Source organism: Oncorhynchus mykiss, unplaced genomic scaffold (assembly GCF_013265735.2).
Source record: "Oncorhynchus mykiss isolate Arlee unplaced genomic scaffold, USDA_OmykA_1.1 un_scaffold_223, whole genome shotgun sequence".
Taxonomy (NCBI): Eukaryota; Metazoa; Chordata; class Actinopteri; order Salmoniformes; family Salmonidae; genus Oncorhynchus; species Oncorhynchus mykiss.
The window spans coordinates 67,569-80,541 of record NW_023493692.1 but is presented as its reverse complement, the minus strand read 5'-3'; the positions used below and the strand labels follow the sequence as shown (position 1 = coordinate 80,541).

Genomic DNA, 12,973 nt, shown 5'->3' with positions numbered 1-12,973 from the left:
CTTTCTCAATATTATAATTGCAAACCAACATGAAGCATACAAACTTGATAGTACAGAGTAAATCAATATGACGTTGCGAAATATTGCATTTTACACACACTGTTGTTATATTGGTGGGTAAAAACGAATGCTTCCTAACCGTTAACTTGTCTGAAAATAAAATATACGTTTATCTCAACTGCGTTACCCACTCCAGTCAGCAGATGGCGGTCTGAGACTTTAAGGCGATGCTGCTGATGTGACGTATAATCTAGTGGACGGAACGATTCTTTCAACAGCAGCAACAGTCAGTCAGACACCTCGGTAGCTCGCTAGACAAATTAGACGAACCAATAAAAGCTCTTTAGACGCTTTCATATAGCCACTGTGTTTTAAACCTACTTCTGTCGTCTAGTCCGTTATCCCATTCATTTTAAATTTTTACGTTGTTATTAGTCAACTAGCGGGCTGGCTAAGTTAGCATTAGCCTAGCTAACATCCTCGACCATGAGTTCACTAAACTACTCTCGTCTTGCTAAAGACTGGACGGAGGAAGAAGCTTCCCCTCCAGCTACAGAAGAGGAGGTCTGCTGGACGGAGGAAGAAGCTCTCGTTAAAGAGGAGAAGGAAGAGAAGGTTGTTAAAATACAAAAACGAGTAGATGATGAGGCTGTTACAGTGAAGGAAGAAGAGAAAGACGTTTCAGTGAAAGAAGAGGATGTTACTGTAAAAGAAGAAGAGGGTGTTACTGTAAAAGAAGAGGAGGAAGACGCGTTCAGAGTGAAAGAAGAAGACGATGTTACAGTAAAAGAAGAGGAAGGTGCCGTTTTTGGAGTGAAATTGGAGGAGGAGGAGATGACTGTCACATCGAACAAGGAGGAAGAGGAGGAAACTGGATATCTGGGCCCGGTTCCCCAAAGCCATCTTAAGGCATCCAGTATTGATGATGAAGTTAGCCGTGAGAATCTTTTGAGAAACCGGGCCGTGATTACCACTAGTAAGTACTGTCTTAAAATCAGAGGCGCAAACTCTGCAGTTGTTGAACTGATGTTTGGTGTTAAAGGGGAAATCTGCCGTTGCTACATCCATATTGTTACTTTTAAATTATTTATTTATAGCCATTGATTCTTGAAGAATATATCACATGCCTCGTGAGCTTAGTTCAACTGTTGTACCCCATCAGAACCCCAAATAAGCTTTTTTTACTCCAATGTTAAGAAACAATGTAAACCAACACTGTATAGCCTCAACATGGTTAAAACTATCATGTTGATATCATGGATGGTCAGTCCTTGCATCCATAGGTCTGTCTATGAATTTGAGAGTAGTTACATTTCTCAAGCCCCATCCATCATCTTATTACCAAAACAGTGGTGGAATTACAGCTTTGTTATTGGTTGAACTGCAGATTAGTTGATTGAAGTGTGGCTTTTTTTAAAGGAACGACCTAGGTTTTAAAAAGCAACAAAATGGCTGCTCAGAGACTTGGTTTGGTAAACGGCTTAGGGATGGAGAAATTTAACCACTCTCAAATTCATAGAGAAAGCTATTGTAGCAACCTTAACCCAAAACCTAGTGACCTCATCAAGAAGTTCAGACATCTTGGCATAACAGTTATAAGGTGTTGGCTTGACAGTTGCTGGACTCAGATTGGAATCCTGCTCAAGGCCTCCCCCTGAGTTGACTACACTATGAATATAAGGACTGGCCGTCCATAAGGTCAAAATGATAGTTTTAACCAGATTGAGGCTACACAGTGTTAATTTACCAACAGTGGAGTTATAAGAGCCTATGTTTTGGTTTCTGATGGGGGAAATACAGTTGAAACATTATTATCACAGATGACATAATCACTGCCTGTGTATTATCACAGATGACATCATCACTGCCTGTGTATTATCACAGATTACATCATCACTGCCTGTGTATTATCACAGATGACATCATCACTGTCTGTGTATTATCACAGATGATATTATCACTGTCTGTGTATTATCACAGATGACATCATCACTGTCTGTGTATTATCACAGATGACATCATCACTGCCTGTGAATTATTATCACAGATGACATCATCACTGACTGTGAATTATTATCACAGATGACATCTTCACTGCCTGTGAATTATTATCACAGATGACATCATCACTGCCTGTGAATTATTATCGCAGATGACATCATCACTGTCTGAATTATTATCACAGATGACATCATCACTGTCTGAATTATTATCACAGATGACATCATCACTGAATGTGAATTATTATCACAGATGACATCATCACTGCCTGTGAATTATTATCACAGATGACATCATCACTGTCTGTGAATTATTATTACAGATGACTGGGGAAACAGACTATCTAGAGCGCGTGTCAAACACAAGGCCCAATCCGACCCGTGACACATTTCTATCCAACCTACACAGTTATTTGGGTTGTCAATTCAGTTTGGCTCAGCTTCCATACGGCCCGCGATGCGCTGCACTACAAGTCCCAGCAAGCACTGCCAACGTGCTGCACGCCAAACGTCAGTGGATTGCCACAGACACACCCCTCTTCCCAGTTCCACACACGAACCAGCCAGTGTGCTGTAACATATCACTAATGTCTACCAGACTGAAAGTTTAAACATGTTGTAGGCTTAACAATGAATAACCAAAAAACTGAAAACTAAACTATTTTATTTTACATACCTGTTTTTTAGGCACCAAACAACTTCTAAATACTGTAGACTTCCATTTATTTATTAGACTGATACCAAACTACCTTCAGACCAGTCTTGTCTGGCTTCTGGGCCTCCTAGAGCAAAACAATGTAGGTGTTGATGAGAGACTCCTCCTCCTTTCAACAGAGGGGTCATATTAGTGTTGTAGTCACCAGACTCCTCCTCCTTTCAACAGAGGGGTCATATTAGTGTTGTAGTCACCAGAGACTCCTCCTCCTTTCCACAGAGGGATCATATTAGTGTTGTAGTCACCAGAGACTCCTCCTCCTTTTAGTGTTGTAGTCACCAGAGACTCCTCCTCCTTTTAGTGTTGTAGTCACCAGAGACTCCTCCTCCTTTCAACAGAGAGGTCATATTAGTGTTGGAGCCCAAACTGTTTGGACGCTACAAACTTTTTTTTTTTTTTTTCATGAGAAGACTGATTTTTACAACACGGCTGTAGCTCTGACACCTTTCACCGCTGATGAGGAAGGCTGATATCTGTAGCTCTGACACCTTTCACCGCTGATAAGGAAGGCTGATATCTGTACTTCTTTCACCGCTGATGAGGAAGGCTGATATCTGTAGCTCTGTCACCTTTCACCGCTGATGAGGAAGGCTGATATCTGTAGCTCTGTCACCTTTCACCGCTGATGAGGAAGGCTGATATCTGTAGCTCTGACACCTTTCACCGCTGATGAGGAAGGCTGATATCTGTAGCTCTGACACCTTTCACCGCTGATGAGGAAGGCTGATATCTGTAGCTCTGTCACCTTTCACCGCTGATAAGGAAGGCTGATATCTGTAGCTCTGAGGAAGGCTGATATCTGTAGCTCTGACACCTTTCACCGCTGATGAGGAAGGCTGATATCTGTAGCTCTGAGGAAGGCTGATATCTGTAGCTCTGTCACCTTTCACCGCTGATGAGGAAGGCTGATATCTGTAGCTCTGACACCTTTCACCGCTGATGAGGAAGGCTGATATCTGTAGCTCTGACACCTTTCACCGCTGATGAGGAAGGCTGATATCTGTAGCTCTGACACCTTTCACCGCTGATGAGGAAGGCTGATATCTGTAGCTCTGACACCTTTCACCGCTGATGAGGAAAGCTGATATCCGGCGGATGCAGTGGGATTGAGACACGGCCCAGATACAGATATCTGTAGCTTAGACAGACAGATTCTTATGGGGAATGTTGTGTTATACTAATTACATTTAAGTGGGTGTGTAGACGAGAACTCTAAGGGGTTTTAATCTGTCTCCCCCCCCCCCATCTACACGGATTGGAGTGGATTTAACAAGTGACATCGATAAGGATCATATCTTTAACCTGGATTCACCTGGTTAGTCTGTCATGGAAAGAGCAGGTGTTCATAATGTTTTGTACACTCAGTGTTATTACTTCTAAATAAACTGCTGTTCACCATCTGGGACCATTCAACAGTCTAGATTTACCAGGTTATTACTAAATAAACTGTTCACCATCTGGGACCATTCAACAGTCTAGATTTACCAGGTTATTACTAAATAAACTGTTCACCATCTGGGACCATTCAACAGTCTAGATTTACCAGGTTATTACTAAATAAACTGTTCACCATCTGGGACCATTCAACAGTCTAGATTTACCAGGTTATTACTAAATAAACTGTTCACCATCTGGGACCATTCAACAGTCTAGATTTACCAGGTTATTACTAAATAAACTGTTCACCATCTGGGACCATTCAACAGTCTAGATTTACCAGGTTATTACTAAATAAACTGTTCACCATCTGGGACCATTCAGCAGTCTAGATTTACCAGGTTATTACTAAATAAACTGTTCACCATCTGGGACCATTCAACAGTCTAGATTTACCAGGTTATTACTAAATAAACTGTTCACCATCTGGGACCATTCAACAGTCTAGATTTACCAGGTTATTACTAAATAAACTGTTCACCATCTGGGACCATTCAACAGTCTAGATTTACCAGGTTATTACTAAATAAACTGTTCACCATCTGGGACCATTCAACAGCCTAGATTTACCAGGTTATTACTAAATAAACTGTTCACCATCTGGGACCATTCAACAGTCTAGATTTACCAGGTTATTACTAAATAAACTGTTCACCATCTGGGACCATTCAACAGTCTAGATTTACCAGGTTATTACTTCTAAATAAACTGTTCACCATCTGGGACCATTCAGCAGTCTAGATTTACCAGGTTATTACTAAATAAACTGTTCAGGTTCTGGGACCATTCAACAGTCTAGATTTACCAGGTTATTACTAAATAAACTGTTCACCATCTGGGACCATTCAACAGTCTAGATTTACCAGGTTATTACTAAATAAACTGTTCACCATCTGGGACCATTCAACAGTTTAGATTTACCAGGTTATTACTAAATAAACTGTTCACCATCTGGGACCATTCAACAGTCTAGATTTACCAGGTTATTACTTCTAAATAAACTGTTCACCATCTGGGACCATTCAACAGTCTAGATTTACCAGGTTATTACTTCTAAATAAACTGTTCACCATCTGGGACCATTCAACAGTCTAGATTTACCAGGTTATTACTAAATAAACTGTTCACCATCTGGGACCATTCAACAGTCTAGATTTACCAGGTTATTACTTCTAAATAAACTGTTCACCATCTGGGACCATTCAACAGCCTAGATTTACCAGGTTATTACTAAATAAACTGTTCACCATCTGGGACCATTCAACAGTCTAGATTTACCAGGTTATTACTAAATAAACTGTTCTCCATCTGGGACCATTCAACAGTCTAGATTTACCAGGTTATTACTAAATAAACTGTTCACCATCTGGGACCATTCAACAGTCTAGATTTACCAGGTTATTACTAAATAAACTGTTCACCATCTGGGACCATTCAACAGTCTAGATATACCAGGTTATTACTAAATAAACTGTTCACCATCTGGGACCATTCAACAGTCTAGATTTACCAGGTTATTACTAAATAAACTGTTCACCATCTGGGACCATTCAACAGTCTAGATTTACCAGGTTATTACTAAATAAACTGTTCTCCATCTGGGACCATTCAACAGTCTAGATTTACCAGGTTATTACTAAATAAACTGTTCACCATCTGGGACCATTCAACAGTCTAGATTTACCAGGTTATTACTAAATAAACTGTTCACCATCTGGGACCATTCAACAGTCTAGATATACCAGGTTATTACTAAATAAACTGTTCACCATCTGGGACCATTCAACAGTCTAGATTTACCAGGTTATTACTAAATAAACTGTTCACCATCTGGGACCATTCAACAGTCTAGATATACCAGGTTATTACTAAATAAACTGTTCACCATCTGGGACCATTCAACAGTCTAGATTTACCAGGTTATTACTAAATAAACTGTTCACCATCTGGGACCATTCAACAGTCTAGATTTACCAGGTTATTACTTTTTGGAGTTGATGATTTCTTGAGCCGCTAAGATATTTGGTTTTGATAGTTGCAAAATACCTATTTTGAATGCAGCAGTTGTTAGCTTGCATGCTAATGCTCATTGACATGCTGCTAGCAAAGCTAACCAAAGAGCATTTTACTGATTGAAGTTGAAGTGTTTTTTAAGTAGAAAGCAGCTGATTTGCGACGATGACACAGACATTATATTAAGCAGGAGATTCAAACGAGCCTTACAATTATAATCCAAGGTAAATTAGTGTGAAATGCACTCATAAGCAACCTGGAAATGGAGGATATTTTTGCTGTCAGCCTATGAGGACTCCCCTGAGTTTCCCCCCCCATGAGGGTGAATTAGTGAATAGCGACAGAGTTTAATGTGACTTTCCTTGAGTAGCACTCCCAATATTGCTCAGAAAATGTGTGGTAATATACAGAATACATTGTGGAAAAACTAAAATCTTCGCTCACCATTTTAGCTCCATGCAGATATACTATATCCATAACTAGCGGGTTCTGTATTAGCAGGGAGGAGTTTCTGCAATCAAGTTGAGTGTGCATCGCCCTCGTGCGGCCATTTTGGCACAGAAAGGGGACTATATTCTAGCCTAGAGGGTTTTTTTTCCGATTTACTACTAAAGTGAAAAAAATAACACAAAATATGACTTTTGTTGATCACTGACTGTCATATTAAGATAATTGTCAATTAAGTTTATCAAAGCGTTTAAATATTCATTATAGATGTAAATTGTTGTACAACATCCTGGGCATCACCTTTTAGCTTAAAGATACAGTGGATTTCTGCTGTTGTGGGCCTTTAACCATCTGTCTGACTTTGTTGTTCACGCAGGAGAGAGACCTGACTATTGTGGATCCTCTGGGGAGCCTCAACAACATCATGAAGCTGACGAGGCAGAGAAGAGTCTCTCCACATCAGAACATCTCAAGAAACACCAACGGAAACCCACAGGGAAGAAATCTCACCACTGCTCTGACTGCGGGAAGAGTTACTCAAGATTAGATTCACTAAAAGTACACCAGAGAATTCACACAGGCGATACAGCTCACTGCTCTGACTGTGGGAAGAAATTCACCTCTTCAGCAGACCTAAAAAGACATGAGAGAATCCATACAGGAGAGAAACCTTATAGCTGTGATCAATGTGGGAAGAGATTTACTCACTCAAGCTGCCTGAAGGTACACCAGAGAACACACACTGGAGAGAAACCTTATAGCTGTGATCAATGTGAGAAGAGATTTGTTACATCTAGCCGTCTGACTATACACCAGAGAACACACACAGGAGAGAAACCTTATAGCTGTGAGCAATGTGGGAAAAGTTTTAATGTTCGAAGCGGCCTGAAAACACACCAGACAACACACACAGGGGAGAAATCTTTTAGTTGCTCTGACTGCGGGAAGACCTTTTCAAAATTATATACATTACAGTTACACCGGACAATTCACACTGGGGAGAAACTTTATAGCTGTAATCAATGTAGGAAGAGTTTTAATCACTCAAGCTTGCTGAAGGTACATCAGAGAACACACACAGGAGAGACATCTTTTATAGCTGTGATCAATGTGGGAAGAGATGTGTTACATCTAGCAGTCTGACTATACACCAGAGAACACACACAGGAGGCATATCGTACAGCTGTGATCAATGTGGGAAGAGATGTGTTACATCTAGCCATCGGACTGTTCACCAGCGGACACACGAGAGAACCCTTGTAGCTGTAATCAATGTGGGAAGAGTTTTACTCAGCCAAACATCCTGATATCACACCAGAGAACACAGGAGAGACACCTCGTAGCTGTAATCAATGTGGGAAGAGTTTTACTCGGCCAAACATCCTGATATCACACCAGAGAACACAGGAGAGACACCTCGTAGCTGTGATCGATGTGGGAAGAGAGACGCTGGTAAAGTATCTCTGATTAAACATCAGAGGAAAATGCATATGTGAAGGAGTTGTTTCATGACATCAATACGATGATGTCACAATGTAGAATGTTTTAACATTGTAGTAGGAGTATTTTAATGATGTCATAATGTAGAATGTTTTAACATTTTAGTAGGATTAATTTAATGATGTCATAATGTAGAATGTTTTAACATTGTAGTAGGAGTATTTTAAACCTGTTGAGGATATGGCAGACATACGCCCCCTTTGGAGAGATTGGGTACCCCTAGTAAACTGGAAAAAAAATCTTTCAAAAATTGTTAATATATGCAAATAAAAATTATTATTGGATAGAAAACACTCTAAAGATTCTAAAACCGTTGGAATTATGTCTGTAAGTATAGCAGAACTCACAGGGCAGGCATTCTTCCAAACTAGTTTCTGTGGCCATGAAAGTTGGAGCAACTTTGACGTCATGCCCCCACCCCTCCCAACCAGCTATGATTCTGGGGACACTTTCTATCTCTTCCGCTAGATGTCCTCTTTCATTAGAGCTTCAAACCGTTCAAATCGCGCGAGAATTGACCCTATGGGAGTGAAATTAGTGCGTGCCACGAGAGAATAGGCTGTGCGTATGGGCGCGAATTGGTCACAGTCATTCCTTTGTTTCCAGCACTGAAGAGAAGGGCAGACGATGGGCGATTGAATTGAAGTTTGTTTTGCACGTCTAAAACATCATAAAGCTTGCTTCTGCACTTAGTTTGACCTGTTTAGTCGACATATAATGTGTAATTTTGAAGTTTTGATGCGCAACTTATCCGGACCAGAGGACGTTTTGGGTGCATTTCAGCTGATGTTATTAGCAGTAGCTAATACAAAGACGCAAGACTTGAAACCAAACGATGTATTGGGTAAGTATGAAGCCTTCCAGAACATTCTGAACGAAGACCATCGAAGGTAAGGGAATATTTATGCTTAAATCTGTGTTTCTGTTGACTCCAACATTACGTGGAAATGTAGCTTGGAACTGAGCGCTGTCTCAGCATATTGAATAGTGTGCGATTTCTGTAACGTTAAAAATAAATCTAACACAGCGGTTGCATAAAGAAGCAGTGTATCTTTCTAACTATATGTAGAACATGTATATTTAGTCAAAGTTTATGATGTCTATTTTACGTTATCTTGCCGCGCTACATAGATTTCCTGCGGGCGTTTTTGAGTAATTTCTGAAGGTGAACTCACTGTAAATGGACATTTATGGATATAAATGGCATATTATTGAAAAAAAAAAATATGTACTGTGTAATATGTCATATTACTGTCATCTGATGAAGATTTTCAAAAGGTTAGTGAGCGATTTATTTTTTAATCCTGCGTTTGTTGATTGCATGTTTTGGCTATTGAAATGAGCTGTGTCTGGTGGTGGTTTTACATATATATGTGCTATGTTTTCGCCGTAAAACATTTTAGAAATCTGACTTGCTGGCTAAATGAACAAGATGTTTATCTTTCATTTGAGCTATTGGACTTGTTAATGTGTGGAGGTTAAATATTTTTAAGAATATTTTTGCGTTCCATGCGCCACCGTTCCAGCTGCACGTGGGAGGGTTGATTCCCAATTGGGAACCAGTATCGTAGACAGGTTTGATGTCACAATGTAGAATGTTTTAACATTGTAGTAGGATTAATTTAATGATGTCACAATGTAGAATGTTTTAACATTGTAGTAGGATTAATTTAATGTCACAATGTAGAATGTTTTAACATTGTAGTAGGAGTGTTTTAATGATGTCACAATGTAGAACCCTAAACGTTTGTCTCCTGTTCTATTGATTTCAACATGATATCGAAATGAGTGATGACAAAAAATGTGTTGCGTTTCTCTTCGTTTTAGCGACCCCTAAATTTAAATGCACCACTCAAAAATGTAGCTGATTGTCTTCTGCAGGTTGTCCTCTAACCAGTGAGGTAAAATATATCTCCCATTTCCATGTTTTTTTTATTTTTATAGTTGTGTTAGTTTTAACAGCACATACAACCTGATTTCCCCCCTAATCGATATCAGTGATTTATTGTTGTTGTTTTTGGTGTAATCGTGTAACATTTAGTAATCATAATTATTTATGTAACCAACTGACATTTTTTTTGTTTACTAACAATGTAGTAAAACTAGCTTATATTTTGGGTTGGATGTTACATCCTATTCTTGCTATTTTAATCAATGTAATTTCCTTAGAATGCTCATAGTCTTTCAGTTTTTATTGTTGTTCCTAATGTTTGTTGTGGTGTAAATATTTAGTGTAGTTTTTATTTGTTTGTTTTTTCCCGTGAAGCGCATTGCGTTGCATCCATGTCTGAAATGTGCTGTATAAATAAAGCTTGATTTGAACATATTGTACAGAACACCACCAGGGAGCACATCACCCTGCATGCTTGCGTGAGTGCAGTGGGTGAGAGTATCCCCCCATTTATCATCTTCCCCCGCCGCCTCCCCAGTACTGCATGGAGGGTCCAGCCGGGAGAACATGGTGGAAGTGGTGTTGCTGCCATCACACACCACCCATGTTGATGCATCCAGCCGGGATGCGTGCCATCTGCCGCAACATCAAGGTAGTAGACCTCGCCGGGGGCACTGTGCCATCTGCCGCAACATCAAGGTAGCAGACCTGTGTAGGCTATGCTATTGTGTAGGCTATGCTATATGTGTAGGCTATGCTATATGTGTAGAGGATATGCTATATCTGTAGGCTATGCTATATGTGTAGGATATGCCATATGTGTAGGATATGTATATGTGTAGGCTATGCTATATGTGTAGGCTACGCTATATGTGTATGCTATGCTATATGTGTAGGCTATGCTGTATGTTCAGGCTATGCTATATGTGTAGGCTATGCTATATGTGTATTCTATGCTATATGTGTAGGCTATGCTATATGTGTAGGCTATGCTATATGTATTGGCTAATATGCAGCTGTCTTCTTCAAACCTCCATTCTAGAAACAAACACTTATTTCTATATACACTACTGTTCAAAAGTTTGGGGTCACAATTTCCCTGTTTTTGAAAGAAAAGCCATTTTTTTGTCCATTAAAATAACATCAGATAGAAATACAGTTTCGTTAACGTTGTAAATGCCTATTGTAGCTGGAAACGGCTGCTTTTTGAATGGAATATCTACATAGGCGTACAGAGGCCCATTATCAGCAACCATCACTCCTGTGTTCCAATGGCACGTTGTATCAGCTAATCCAAATTAATCATTTTAACATGCTAATTGATCATTAGAAAACCCTTTTGCATTTATGTTAGCACAGCTGAAAACTGTTGTTCTGATTAAAGAAGCCATAAAACTGGCCTTCTTTAGACCAGTATCTAGAGCATCAGCATTTGTGGGTTCGATTACAGGCTCGAAATGGCCAGAAACAAAGAAACTCATCAGTCTATTCTTGTTCTGAGAAATTAAGACTATTCCATTCAAGAAATTGCCAAGAAACTGAGGATCTCATACAACGTTGTGTACTACTCCCTTCAAAGAGCAGTGGAAACTGTCTCTAACCAGAATAGAAAGAGGAGTGGGAGGCCCCGGTGCACAACTGAGTAAGAGGACAAGTACATTAGTGTCTAGTTTGAGAAACACATGCCTCAAAAGTCCTCAACTGGCAGCTTCATTAAATAGCACCCGCAAAACACCAGTCTCAACGTCAACAGTGAAGAGGCGACTCTGGGATGCTGGCCTTCTACGCAGAATTGCAAAGAAAAAAACATTTCTCAGACTGGCCAATAAAAGAAAAGATTAAGATGGGCAAAAGAACACAGACACTGGACAGAGGAAGATTGGAAAAAAGTGTTATGGACAGACAAATCTAAGTTTGAGGTGTTCGGATCACAAAGAAGAACATTTGTGAGACACAGAAAAAATTAAAAGATGCCTGAGTGCTGCTTGACGCCATCTGTCAATCATGGTGGAGACAATGTGATGGTCTGGTGGTGCTTTTGCTGGTGGTAAAGTGGGAGATTTGTACAGGGTAAAAGGGATCTTGAAGAAGGAAGGCTATCACTCCAGCTTGTAACGCTTAATTGGAGCCAATTTCCTCCTACTGCAGGTCAATGACCCAAAGCACAGCTCCAAACTATGAAATAACTTTTTAGGGAAGAAGCATTCAGCTGTTTTTCTGTCTATAATGGAGTGTCCAGCACAGTCACCAGATCTCAACTCTAATGAGCTGCTGTGGGAGCAGCTTGATTGTATGCTACGTAAGAAGTGCCCATCAAGCCAATCCAACTTGTGGGAGGTGCTTCAGGAAGCATGGTGTAAGGGTCTGTGTGTAGCTGGTGCAGAGGAGTCAGGCACAGGACAGCAGAGATGAGTGAATAAAAGTAACTTTACTGAAAATCATCAAAATACAAGATAAATCCAAGCCCACAATACGGACCACAATACAACAAACAATCACTCACAACCAAACATGGGGAACAGAGGGTTAAATAATAAACAGGTAATTGGGTGAAACCAGGTGTGTAAGACAAAGACAAAACAAATGGAAAATGAAAAGTGGATCGGCTAAAAGGCCGTCCACCGCCGAACAAGGAGAGGGACCGACTTCGGCCGAAGTCGTGACACATGGGGTGAAAACTCTTCAGATTACCTCAACAAGTTGACAACTAGAATGCCAAAGGTCTGTAAGGCTGTAATTGCTGCAAATTGAGGATTTTTTTTGACAAAAGCTAAGTTTGAAGGACACAATTATTATTTAAATTAAAAATCTTTATTTATAAACTTGTCCATGGCTTGACTATATCTCCTATTCATTTTGCAACTCATTTCATGTATGTTTTCATGGAAAACAAGGACATTTTCTAAGTGACCCCAAACTTTTGAACAGTAATGTACATGCTATTCCACATTTATTTTTGGGTTATAATCA

The 12,973-nt window shown here is 39.9% G+C and overlaps 1 protein-coding gene across 1 annotated transcript; it reads left to right on the top strand.

The window, feature by feature from the left end:
• Positions 1–249: 249 nt before the first annotated feature.
• On the top strand, positions 250–8,327 carry LOC110513078 (zinc finger protein 391-like). Its single transcript, XM_036973160.1, has 2 exons — positions 250–976; positions 6,989–8,327. The coding sequence occupies exons 1-2, from the start codon at positions 487–489 to the stop codon at positions 7,753–7,755; spliced, it is 1,257 nt and encodes a 418-aa protein (XP_036829055.1). The 5' UTR covers positions 250–486; the 3' UTR covers positions 7,756–8,327.
• Positions 8,328–12,973: the final 4,646 nt, after the last annotated feature.

Excerpts from the sequence above, each read along its gene's own strand:
- LOC110513078 (XM_036973160.1), top strand. The coding sequence starts at position 487 with ATGAGTTCACTAAACTACTCTCGTCTTGCTAAAGACTGGACGGAGGAA. Across the intron at positions 977-6,988 it reads CCGGGCCGTGATTACCACTA|GAGAGAGACCTGACTATTGT; the intron begins GTAAGTACTGTC and ends TTGTTCACGCAG.